Raw genomic sequence first — 13,148 nt, forward strand, 5'->3', positions numbered from 1 at the left:
CCCAGCCCCCTCCACATTATGGGAAAGAGAAGCAAGGGCAGTGTCTGGACTTAGCCTGGTGATGCTCTTGTTTGTGTTTTCAGAGTCTGATGACTCAGGCTGTCCTTTCCTGCTTTGTGGAAGAAATGGGTTCAAAAAATCATATTCTCTAGTGAGTAAACAGCTAAAGTAGAATCAAGAATCCAGTGGGACAGATGGATGGAAATTATTATGAAAATCCTATAAAAAACCTTTTTATCTTTTTTTCCTCCTGATTCCATTTTAACTCCTTTATCTGTTTCAAGTCATCCAGAGATTAATTTTTTTATGATTAGGAGTTAGGGTTAAAGCAGAACTGCATGGAAGTGGAACAGAATGATGACAGTCTCTTTGGGAAAATGGAAGATTAGCCTTGAGATAGGAGCATTCATTCTAGAAGGAATTTATTGAATCTTTTGACACTCTACCCCGAGCCTGAAGACCACAGGATGGCAGAGGCCTGAAAAGCCCAATTAAAGATCAAAGACCTTTGAATTTCAAGCTTTCATCTAAAATAAGTATGGAGTAAACAAAATAGCAGCCAAAATCAGATATTGCTGATAATGAGTTTGGAGTGGTCTATAAAATTTTGTTAGTTTACACCAACTATCAACAGGGTTAAGCGGGGTGTTCAACTGCTAGTATTGAAAATTGTCAAACCCTGGAGCCCTAAGGAGCTGGGTAGTAAACAGCTAAAGTGAGTAAACAGCTATCATTAAAGCTCAAACAGCAAATCAAGGCTTCACCAGGTTACTTTCTTAGCTCTCCACAAATCGTACTTCCAAACTTCTTAGGAGAAGCAAGTTTGAATTCCTCGAATCTTTGGTCTCTGAAGACCCAAGTTTAGCCTGTAAACTCAAGAATGTGCCCCAGGTTAGACCAGCCTGCTAGTATAGGAAGAGCACTGGATTGAGAGAAAATTCTGGTATATAATCCCAGTTTTATGACTTTGGGCGATTTCCAATCTTTCTGGACATTTATTTCTTCCTCTGTGAAATGAGGGCCATGAACTAGGTAAGTGATTTCAAAGGCTCCTCCCAGAACTATTATTTTTTTCTTTATATATGCTTATATATAATATATAAATATATTTTATATAATTTATTTTATATAAATGTATACAAATATATGCATATGTTTTTTCACACCTGTGAGTGTATATATATTTATATATAATATATATTTTATATAATTTATATAAATATATTTTATATAATTTATTTTATATAAGTATATACAAATATATGCATATATTTTTTCACACCTGTGATTCCAGTACTTTGGGAGGCTGAGGTGGAAGACTCACTTGAGCCCAGAAGGTCAAGGGTGCAGTAAGCTGTTATTAAGCCACTTTACCCTAGCCTGGATGACAGTGAGATCTTGTCTCAAAAAAATAATAAAACATAGAGACGGGGTCTCACTCCGTCATCCAGGGCCTGGTCTTGAACTCCTGACCTCAAACGATCCTCCCACCTTGGCCTCCCAAAGTGCTGGGATTATAGGTGTGAGCCACTGTACCTGATCCAGAACTATTATTTCTATGGTTTTGTCCATGTAGTAGCACTTGGCCAAAAAGAGGTATGATAACCGGGCGTGGTGGCTCACGCCTGTATCCCAGCAATTTGGGAGGCCGAGGCAGGCAGATCGCCTGAGGTCAGGAGTTCAAGACCAATGTGACCAACATGGTAAAACCCTGTCTCTACTAAAAGTACAAAAATTAGCCAGGAGTGGTGGCGGGCACCCGTAATCCCAGCTACTTGGGAGGCTGAGGCAGGAGAATCACTTGAACCCAGGAGGTGGAGGTTACAGTGAGCTGAGATCATGCCAGCCAGGGTGACAGAGCGAGACTGTCTCAAAGGGAAAAAAAAGGTATGATTTTCCTTATGGCTATCCTCAGATGCTAGGAATAACTCCAGGCCCTCCTGGCTACCATGTAACAAGCTGATTCATCTTATTCGAATACATCAGACACTTTTTCTTTTTTCCCCTCCCTCACATCAGATACTTCCATTTTTCTATTTTCATTGTTTCTATTTGTTTCCATCTCAACAGCCTTCATGCATTTGGCACCTTCTATTTGCTAGGCCCTATCATTTATTTTTTATATTTATTTTGTATACTATCTCTAATCTTCATAATGTTATAAGACGATAGTATTATGACCACTTCACCATTAAGGAAACTAAAACCCAGGTCAAAGTCATATAACTAGTAAATGATGGTTCAAAATTTGAACCTAGGTTTCTGATTTTGTAGCCTCTTTATTCCCCACTACCATCCTGTTAGGTTCCTGGTTTATTTTCTATTCTGTAAGAAGTCTCTGTAAGCTTCTCTGTTAGTATCTTGTGGTCTCAGCCTCATCTGGCAGCCTGGCCCCTAGGAAAGACCATACATGTTGCCCTGGTTGGGAGAGGGCTGGTGGCAGCTTCCCATGTTTTCCCCAAACAGGTTAAACTGTAAATGTCAGCTTAAATTGAGAAGAAACTAATGAACACAAGTTTGCTGCCAGGTCACATCCTATTATTTAGTCGTCCTCTCACTGTTATTCTGCTGAGAATTCAGGTCAACAGAGATTCGAAACTGAGTAATTTTTCAGGCACAAGGCAAAGCCCTCTGGCATTGAGACTGAATAGCCATTGCCAGGAACTTTTTGACGTTGGCGATTCTTGTTTTGCCACTGCTATCTTCAGGGTAGAAATTATTTTGTGTTTCAAAGGCCTTGCTGAAATAAATGGAGCACAGGCTACTGAATAGTCTGTGAGGAATGCATATTATGTGTGCTAAGGTGTGTATGCGTCTGAAACCTTGTCAACAATTTTGAACTAACCTTGTGCACTAGGATCTCATCTACTTCCTGTCTTGAAGACATCCTGATCCTGATGTAGCCAACAGCCTCACAACCTGCATCATGCAAAGCCAGCCCTCTCTGTTTAGTTTTTCTTTAGTATAACCTGTGTCACTTTGCACTACCAAAGTTATCCTGGCCATTCTCTGAGTTCTGGCTGATGCCTTGCTAGTTACACTGAGAATGGTGAGGTCATTGTGAGAGGCTTGCTTTCATATTGCATAGACAATGTTAGCCTGGTGCAGTGGCTCATGCCTGTTATCCCAGCACTTTGGAAGGCTGAGGCAGGTGGATCATGAGGTCAGGAGTTTGAGACCAGCTTGGCCAAAATAGTGAAACCCCATCTCTACTAAAAATAACAAAAAAAATTAGCCGGCATGGTGGTGCGCACCTATAATCCCAGCTACTCAGGAGGCTGAGGCAGGATAATTGCTTGAACATGGGAGGCAGAGGTTGCCGTGAGCCGAGATCGCGCCTTTGCACTCCAGCCTGGGCGACAGAGTGAGACTCTGTCTCAAAAAAAAAAAAAAAAAGAATAATAGACAATGTTGTTTTCTCTTCACCAGAATCTGCCATAGGCTGAATGAAGAAGTATGAGGCCCTAGCCCCTGGCTTATGGTTAGAACTATCTTGAGACAGCCATAACTCCAAATACTCCTTGTCACCAGAAAATCTTTCATTATAAAATTAGTAACCATTACTGACTATTGATTATGTGCCAGGCATTGTATAATCATTATCTCATGTTATCTTCACATCAGCCTTACAAGATGTAGATGCTGTTGTCTTCATTTTATAGATACTGAAAACTGAGGCTCAAAGAGATTAAGAAACTTGCATAAATTTATTTTGCTAATTAGTGGTTGACTGGGAACTAAAACGTAGGTCTCTGACCTCAATCCTATGTTCTTGATGACTTCGCTGTCCTCCCAGGCCCCTTACCTCCAGAGACTTCAGGGGCAGATGTTTAGGCCCTCCCAAACATTGCCCGCTTTGTTTTCCCCTTACTTAAGTTGAGGCAAAGTGTTTTGAGGCAAAGAAGAGGGCATGAGATCTTTGAAACTGAGTCCATTTTTGTATCCCTTGTCTTCCACTTGAACCCAGAAGATGTTCCTTTGTGGTGAAGAATCACTTATGCACATAGAATCTTTGGGACAGTTTGAAATAGGCAGGTACTTCCTGGACTGTGAAAGTAGTTACTTTTGAGTCATAGGAGCTGTCTAGGTAGCTGTGTAGCCATTGGGATGACAGTGTTTCCATCAATTGTATGTTATTTAAAACTTTTATTCAGGAACTTAAAAACTTTTATTCCCATGTCATTTTAGGAAGGTGAGTTCAAGTTCCATTTTACAGAGAAAAGGGCTGAGACTCCCAGAGGCTAGATGAATTGTCTAAAGTCCCATAATAAGAGGCTAGGTGAATTGTCTGAAGTCTCATAACAAGAGTAGAACTCCCAGCTCAGTTAATTTTCTTTTCTTTTTTCTTTTCTTTTCCTTTCTTTCTTTCTTTCTTTTCTTTCTTTCTTTCGTTCTTTCTCTTTCTCTCTTTCTTTTTCTCTTTCTCTCTCTCTCTGTTTCTTTCTTTTTCTCTTTTTCTTTCTCTCTTTCTCTTTCTTTCTGTCTCTTTCTCTCTCTTTCTTTCTGTCTCTCTGTCTCTCTCTCTCTCTCTCTCTCTCTCTCTCTCTCCTTTCTTCTTTCTTTTTGAGACAGAATCGCACTCTGTCACCCAGGCTGGAGTGCAGTGGCATGATCTCGGCTCACTACAACCTCTGCCTCCCGGGTTCAAGTGATTCTCCTGCCTCAGCTTCCCAAGTAGCTGGGATTACAGGCACCTACCACTGTGCCCAGCTAATTTTTGTATTTTTAGTAGAGACAGGGTTTCACCATCTTAGTCAGGCTGGTCTCGATCTCCTAATCTCATGATCCATCCACCTCAACCTCCCAAAGTGCTGGGATTACAGGCGTGAGCCACCGTGCCTGGCCAGCTCAGTTAACTTTCTATCAGGCTGTTGCCAAGACTCAACTCTCTGTCTCCTAAGGGTCATAGGTGGTGGTGTGAGGATTCCTTGGAGAGCATGTGACCTGTAGGTGACTTACAGGCTTTGAGGCTACCTTGAGCTGAGGTGGCTGGCATGATTCTAGGAAGCCCACAAGCCCAACAGCCGATGAAAGAAGGTAGCCTTGTGCTTGCGGGGGCGTAGACTGTTACCTGATGGATTGGAAAGGGATTTCAACCTGAGAGGGACCTTTAGAGTTGCCAGGAAGCAGATACTGCGGCTGCAAATTGTGGTAAAGCCTCAGGCCTTTAGGCAGAGGCTCTGGGAGATGGCTCTCTGCCTAAGTGTGGCCCTCACCATGTCCCAGGCCAGTGCTGAGACTCAAATGAGACATGTTCCTTAAGTCTGAAACTACAGAAAGCAAAGTCCCAGGCTAGGCAAGTACCTGCTAGTGTTCTGAAGTCTTGGATGGGTTGGGGCCCAGACCTGAGCCTAGAATATCCTTTTCCCTTGGGAGTAAAAAAAAGTGACAAGGGCAGGAGACAGCAGAGACTAGATGAACTGACAGGCAACTTTCCTCGGGTATAAGAGGAAGAAAGGAAGTAAGCCCACAAGCAAGGGCCAGGGAAGGCCGGGCGCCGTGGCTCACGCCTGTAATCCCAGCACTTTGGGAAGCCGAGGCAGGTGGATCACCTGAGGTCAGGAGTTGGAGACCAGCCTAGCCAATATCATGAAACCCGTCTCTACTAAAAAGACAAAAAAAAAAAAAGCCGGGCGTAGTGGTAGGTGCCTGTAATCCCAGCTACTCAGGAGGCTCAGGCAGGAGAATTGCTTGAACCTGTGAGGTGGAGTCTGCAGTGAGCCGAGATTGCACCATTGCACTCCAGTCTGGGCGACAAGAGCAAGACTCTGTCTCAAAAAAAGAAAAAAAAAAAAGAAAGGGCCAGGGAAGGGGGAGGTGGCAACAGGCAGTGTCTGGACAAGAGGAGAGCTGAGATCACGAACACCATAAGTCCAGCCAGGCTTCTGGTTTTCTTTTCTTTTTCTTTTTCTTTTTTTTTTTTTTTTTTTTTGAGACAAGGTCTCACTCTGTCATCCAGGCAGGAGTACAGTGGTGCGATCTCAGATCATGGCATCCTCCACCTCCCGGGTTTCAAGCTATTATCCCGCCTCAGCTTCCCAAGTTGCTGGAATTACAGGTGTGCACCACCACTAATGTTTGTATTTTTAGTACAGACGGGGTTTCACCATGTTGGCCAAGCTAGGTCTTGAACTCCTGACTTCAGGTGATCTGCCTGCCTCGGCCCCCCAAAGTGCTGGGATTACAGGCGTGAGCCACCATGTCCGGCTGCTTCTGGTTTTCTTCCAAGGAGCTAGTAGCTCAGGGACCTTCTCTGCTCTCACCTCCCTGTAACAAACTAAACTAAACCATGCTGGCAAAAGCCAGATTTATTGGGATAGGAAGAAATCACTCTTCTAAGTGAGACCTTAGACCTTCTCCCCTGCCCTGGCAAGAGGAGAAAGTCCAGGTGATCAAAGCAGCCTTACCTGCAGCCTGAGGCTCTCAGGATGTGGTCAAAAGGTACAACCATCTCTTCACATGCAGTAACTTCTTTCGCAGAAATTGACTTTAGCATGACGTTTGTCCTTTGGCACTTGATACCCCTCAGGAAAGGCTGAGTCCAAGTTGCTGGGTCTTAAGCATAAATGAAGCTCCCCAGATTTCAGGGCATAGGAAAACATGTATTATTCTATTCTGCCTGGTTCCTAGGGGCTGATTCCATCTTAGAGGAATTTTGCCTTTTTCTGGGCTTGAGCCATTCACTTCTGAGCCAAGACCTTGGCTGCAGATATTCCAGCCACGAGTCCAGCCCACGTGCATGAGAGGACCAGATTACTTTGTGGGTGACTGCTGTTGCTGGGTACCAGTCCTCCTGCCTACAGAACTGAAAAATGGAATGAGAAGCAGAGGAACCAGCCTATACTTCAGTCTATGGGACACACCAGGCAGAATGATCTTGTAGAACTGGGTGTCTGAAGGGAAGAAAGCTGGGCCAGACCTTTGCCCTAGCCGTTCCTTCCTTCCCAAACCAAACTCGGTAACTCTCCCATAGGGACACAAGCCTTCCCTGTGCCGTCCAGCCCTTCTCTCTCCTCAGGAATTTTTGGCAGCCAGAGTGTTTGCTACCAAGTGAAGTCTACCTGGCACAAATTTGGACTGGTACAGGGAGCAGTGCAGAGGCACCTTTGGGCCCCTCAGGAGCCTGTCCTCCATCCTGACTCTGGCTTATTTCGTCTTCCCAACTCCCCACCCCCTTCTGTCAGAGCTGTGTGTTCATTGTCACTCACTAATTCCTCCAAGCTCCCTACTGAGCAGGGAGTGCTCCACAATGCCATAGGCTTTCCTTCAGGTCAGATCAACTTCACTCTGATGATCAGAGTGAATGATCATCCCCTCTCCTGGTCTCCCCTTTCTTCCTAGCTCACTTCTTCTGATTTGATGTGTAGTGCCTCTCCCTCAACTGCCCCTGCCTTTGATTCATGATCTTATAAGCTGAAGTGACATCTGGCCTGGTTATGAACAATCCCTTCTTTCTGTAACCACAGATATTCAAGGTTCCTGGAGTCAGTGGAAGTCTGAATCCTCCCCACATAGAAAATCAGAGAGGTGTTGTGGGAGGAAAACCCCACAGAACAAAGGCTCTAGCTTAGTCTTGAAAGCGTACCCTATACCCAAAGGCTGGGATGCCCTGAAGTTCAGTCCAGGCACTGGATAAGAAGACTGAGTTGGCACTGAGCAATGAAAACAAGTAGCAGATGGTGCTGAGGAACATCCCAAGACTGAAGAAATGTGGTTCCCAGAATGGGAGAAGGAAGGAGACATTGGCAAAGTCTTACTCAGCAACTGTGACAACCTGGCCAGGGAAAGCTTCAGGATAAGGCTGAGAGCACATTTGTGGTGTCAGGGATACTGGTAAGCTGAGATGCTTACTGTTCTATAACCTCTTCTCATGCTCTTTTACCATACTCAGAGTAAACAGACTTGGTGGCCAGGCTGGGCTGTTCAGGAAAGGCAGGGAATAGAAGAGATTAGAAAGTCGCGGTGGTTGCAGTGGCTCATGCCTGTAATCCCAGCACTTTTGGAAGTCAAGGCTGGTGGATCAGCTGAGGTCAGGAGTTAGAAACCAGCTTGGCCAACATGGAGAAATCCCATCTCTACTAAAAATACAAAAATTAGCCAGGCATGATGACACACACCTGTAATCCCAACTACTCAGGAGGTTGAGGCATGAGAATTACTTGAACCCAGGAGGCAGAGGTTGCAGCGAGCCGAGATTGTACCACTGCACTCCAGCCTGGGCGATAAGAGTGAGGCTCTGTCTCAAAAAGAAAAAAAAAAGAGAGAGAGAGATTAGAAAGTTGGCCAGGCTTGGTGGCTCACACCTGTAATCCCAGCACTTTGGGAGGCCAGCGTGGGTTGATCACCTGAGGTCAGGAGTTCGAGACCAGCCTGGCCAACATGGTGAAACCCCGTCTCTCCTAAAACATATAAAAATTAGCCAGCTGTGGTCATGTGTCCCTGTAGTCCCAGCTACTCGGGAGGCTGAGGCAGGAGAATCGCTTGAACCTGGGAGGCCGAGGTTGTAGTGAACTGAGATCACACCACTGTACTCCAGCCTGAGCGACAGAGCGAGACTCAGTCTCAAAAAAAAAATAGAGAGAGAGAGAGAAAGTGGTCCCAGAAACCTGAGGCATCGTTCCCTGTAGCCAGGCTATTTTCTGGAAGATAAGTAATGAGCAAGGTTTCTTGGGGGTGTTGTCACAGACCAAACCCAAACCAGTAGATCAGCAGCGTGGAGCTAAGGGATGTGGGATTTGCATGGCCTAAGCCCTGCCTGGCTCTTGATGTCCCCCAGGTGCTGGAGGTGGTGAGAGCCAACTATGACACACTCACACTGAAGCTGCAGGACGGCCTGGACCAGTATGAGCGCTACTCAGAGCAGCACAAGGAAGCTGCCTTCTTCAAAGAGCTGGTAAGTGCCCCACCGCCTCTGCCTGTGTCTTAAGGGCCCACCCGCAGCCACTGGGTTCTACTGTGCAGATGGGCTTCTAGGGGACAACTGCGGTTTGCTAAGGGCAGATAAAACAAGACTTGAGGGGTCTGCTGGGATGGGGTATGCAACTTCTCTCTGCCACTGTACCAGGCAGTAAGAGAAGATGCTATTTGAGGTGGTGTTGCCTACTTCTCCTCTGCAGCCATGGAGACCCATGCTCCAGCTGGGCCTGGGGTTTGATGTGTGTTCCCAGGGGCAGATCTAGCTCATTATTCCTTAACCTGTCCTCAGGGCAACTAATAAGAGTAATTGATTCTTCCTCTTCTTATGGAATTACTTCTTCCCAAACTCCTAACTGGCCGCTGGTCTGAGTCCCCTCCCGATCTAGTTCTCCAGTCTCTGCTCCCTGCTTTCCAATCACTCAGCTTCCTGCAGCCCAACCCTTGGGCACTTGGAGCCATGAGCATTTGCTGTGCCTCCTACTTGACTTCCCAGTCAGTGTCTCCACAGAGCTAGCCCTATTGATGGTCCCTTTCCTGGCCTGTACTCTGAGCTGTTCTCAAGAAAAGCTCAGCCTCCCTGCAGTCCTGTCACCCTACCAGCTTGGTTTTACACAAACATCCTGGCTGGGAACTGAGACCAGGACATGCAGGCCTCTGTACCCACTTTCCCTATCCTTAGACCTCCCTCTGCTGGGGCTGAACTTGCATCAGCTCAGCTTTTACTTACCCCATGCCAAGTGTGTGGTAAAGGCACTGCATTTTAGATCATTTGTCTTGTGCTAAACATAGCCGAACTCTGTTCCTGACATGACATTCCTCAGGATTTTGGACTTCCAAAGGGTCAGGAAGACATGTTCTGGGGTGAGTTCATTTGGAACACAGAAATCATTACTGTAAAGTGATAGCAGAGTAGAGCATTTTTATGGAATGGTTGGCAAGTCTTTAAGTTGATGTGGAGGAAGTACTGGGAGCCAGTGGTTAACAGAGAGCAATCTGTGAGGAGCTGGAGAGGGTTACAGGAGCGGTGTCTTGAGGCTCTGAGACACTCACCATGGCCTTACTCATTTCTGCTCATATTTGTTCCCCTAGCACAGGGGAGCAAAGAGGGTCTGGTCCAGTTTGGAGCTAATGAGCTCAAATTTCCTGCTGTTTGCCATGCTGCCCTTTCTTCTGCTTCCTTCCTGATGACTTCATTAAGTTTCCTATAGCATAGCAGAAATTGAAGGAAAGCTTCTGAGACTTTGGGGCCCAGGAGGACACACTGTCCTTCTCCCTCCCTTTTTGTTTCTCAGGCAATCTACACAGCTATTTCCTATGGGAAAATCTCCTTGAAGAGTCTGCCAGATTCCTCTTGGAACCCTCTCAGAGTAGGGACTTGGGCCCTCTGACCCTTTCTCTACAGGCTTTTCCCAGGCTGACCCAGGCAACACTTCGTGCAGGGTTCTGTGGGTAGAGAGTACGTGAGGTGAGCAGTGGGCACATGGCAAGGATACACCCCAGGCTTTCCTCTCGAGTGGGCAGGCATCTTAGAAGGAGTACTATAGGAGTTAAGAATACTTGGCCCTGCTCCCAAGCTGGGACTCACTAGCAGTGTCACCTGGCCCTGGCCATTGAAATTGGCCTCCTTGGATCATACCCTTACCATCTATGCCAGAAAAGGACTGCATCTCTAAACACTCCTGCCAACCCGAAAATGTAGATAAATCCAAAGGGAGAGTGAAGAGACTAGAAACACATCTAAAGAGAGGTGGTACTAGAGCATGAGTCCTCTGGCCTCAGTTTCTCCTCCTCCATCAGATCACTGAGCAGCCCAGTCCCCCTTCTGCATAGCCAAAGCAGGGACAGAGGCCAGCCTCAGCCCTCCTTTCTTGTCTATGCCTGATTCTACCTCCCCGGGAGCCCAGATGTTGTTCTCACATCCTCTAGAGTTTGTTCCTATCAGCCCCTCTTCTCTCCTTCCCTGCTGTCAAGGAACTGTTTGCTCATTTGCCTGCAGGGATAATAGCTGTTAAGGGTTCATTTCCTAAGAGAGAGACTTCTAGTGACCTGTGTAGCAGGCACTGTCCTCTCCCGTTTGGAACTGACTCTCTCCTGTTTTCTCTCTGGCTGTGCCCTCCCACCTTCCCCACCTACCCTTTCCCAGGTTCGATCCATTAGCACCAACGTCCGGAGAAACCTGGCCTTCCATACACTCAGCCAAGAAGTCCTGCTCAAGGAGTTCTCCACTATCTCCTGAGGCCACGCCTAACTGAGCAGCCTCTGACTGCCCTTACCCATGAGGATCATGGGCTGGAGGGGGAGTGAGGGGAGAGGGGGCTGCCCCCGAGGTTGCAGAGAAACACAGATACCAAGTTCTCTTGGTGAAGACTACACTTCAGTGGAGCTCGGGCAGCAGGGGCAAGAGGGTCAAGCTAGGGATAATCTTATTTGGGGAGGAATGGGTGGGCACAGTGGGGAGAGGCCTCCAGGAATATGGGGACTTCCAGAGTGGGCTCCCTAACAGCCCCTCACATTTCCAATCTTGAGGTTACAAGCTGTAGCTACTGACTAATTCTTGGGAGCTGGTGAGGCAAGCCTCAGGGTAATGCCAGCACCCTGAAAGTCAGTGGCTCTGCTCGGCTTCTGAACAGATGAACTCTCAGATATAGCTGGAGCTACATCCTGCTTCCTGTGGGCCTGGGGCTGTGCTTGGCTTGAAATCTGTGTCCCCTGCCCCCACTGGCACTTTGTCCAGTCATCAGGACCCTTGGCTCAGATTTAGGGTAGGGTAGGAATGGGGTACCTTTTTCCTTTTTTTTTTTTTTTTTTTTTTTGAGATGGAGTCTCCCTCTGTCACCCAGGCTGGAGTGCAGTGGCGTGATCTCAGCCTTACTGCAGCCTTCGCTTCCTGGGTTCAAGCGATTCTCCTGCCTCAGCCTCCTGAGTAGCTAGGACTACAGGAGTGTGCGCCATGCCCAGGTAATTTTTTGTATTTTTAGTAGAGATGGGGTTTCACCATGTTACCCAGGATGGTCTCAATATCCTGAGTTCATGATCCACCCGCCTCAGCCTCCCAAAGTGCTGGGAGCCTAGATGTTCTTCTCACATCCTCTAGAGTTTGTTCCTGTCAGCCACCGTGACATGGCCACCGTGCCCGGCCAGTTTTCCTATTTTCTAAATTCAGAGTTGACTCCTCTGGGAAACTGGAGATGAGAATCTGCCCAGTGCTCTGCTGTCTGGCCACTGCCTTTTGAATTTTAGTGTTGGCACTAGGAGTACCATTATCTTTCCCCTCCTTCTGACCCATTTGACCCATCAGCACAATAGGGTCACAACCTTAACTTTTCGTTTCTAATCTCATTTACTCTGTCTTTAGGGTATGTATGAAATAAACATTGACAGGTTTTCTGGAGCCCTCAAGGTGCCTACTTTGCTGGTTCCCTTTCCAGCAGCTCCCCCGCCTCCCTAGCCCCCCCTCCTCTGGCAGCCTCTCCTGCCTCTGCTAAGCTCCCCTCCACGTGTTCCACCCCCTTACCCTGCTGTTGTTTACATCCAACCTGCCTGAGAATTTCCTCTGGGGAGGAATCTGTTCCTGTCATGGTTTAGTGCCTGGGAGGGAGAGAACTTTCTGGGGGTAGGGTGCCCTCCATCTGAAACAGGCCAGGTGAGCATCATGCATAAGGCCTCTATTCTGTCCACTCAGATTCTGGGTGGGGCCACAGGCAAATCTGACTTTTGGGGAGTTGGCTTGTGCTTCCTCCCTTGGATAGCTTCCATGGAATCTCTATAGGCTTTCCCCACAGCTGCCTCTGAAATAGCTGCTGCTTCGAGATCCTCCCTTTTTAAAGCACTTTCTAAAGCCCTCAGGATGGCGGGAGCAAACAGCACCGGTATATTCTAGGAATAAGTGGAGGAATTCAGCAGTGAGAGCATGTCTGGGACCACCTGGGCTGCTATCCATTTAACCTAAAATCTCTTTGGGTTACTTGCCCTCCCTGGCAACCAGAGTTCTGGCTCTAACATTAAGCAGCTATGCGCTAGTTCCAGAGAATCCACTAACAGGCTGCCATGTGTAGATGTAGGTTCTTAAGAGATCACAGGCTGGGTCATCTGATCACTGAATGGATAGCTCAGCCTGGGGCATTTAGTATTTTCCCTGGTGATAAACCCCCAAAGCAGCTGGATCTGGAGCTGGTGGCAAGTTGAAATTATTAAAAATTGATTTGTGTGGGACTGTCTTTAGTGTTGCCTTT

General features: G+C 46.9%; 1 protein-coding gene across 8 annotated transcripts in view; it reads left to right on the plus strand.

Moving 5' to 3' along the window:
* ARMH3 (armadillo like helical domain containing 3) overlaps window positions 1–13,128 on the plus strand; it is a 223,943-nt gene extending 210,815 nt beyond the window's left edge. For 7 of the 8 annotated variants that reach the window (XM_009215222.4, XM_009215224.4, XM_009215225.4 and 4 more), the window contains 2 exons: window positions 8,777–8,893; window positions 11,060–13,128. In XM_009215222.4, coding sequence (XP_009213486.1) covers window positions 8,777–8,893; window positions 11,060–11,152 — 210 coding nt within the window. In that variant the 3' untranslated portion in view covers window positions 11,153–13,128. Of the gene's footprint in view, window positions 1–7,466; window positions 7,834–8,776; window positions 8,894–11,059 lie in introns of those variants that run through there. The other variant, XR_651912.4, reaches the window with a different exon arrangement.
* The last annotated feature ends 20 nt before the right edge of the window (window positions 13,129–13,148 follow it).

The sequence above is a fragment of the Papio anubis genome, chromosome 11 (genome assembly GCF_008728515.1).
Source record: "Papio anubis isolate 15944 chromosome 11, Panubis1.0, whole genome shotgun sequence".
Taxonomy (NCBI): Eukaryota; Metazoa; Chordata; class Mammalia; order Primates; family Cercopithecidae; genus Papio; species Papio anubis.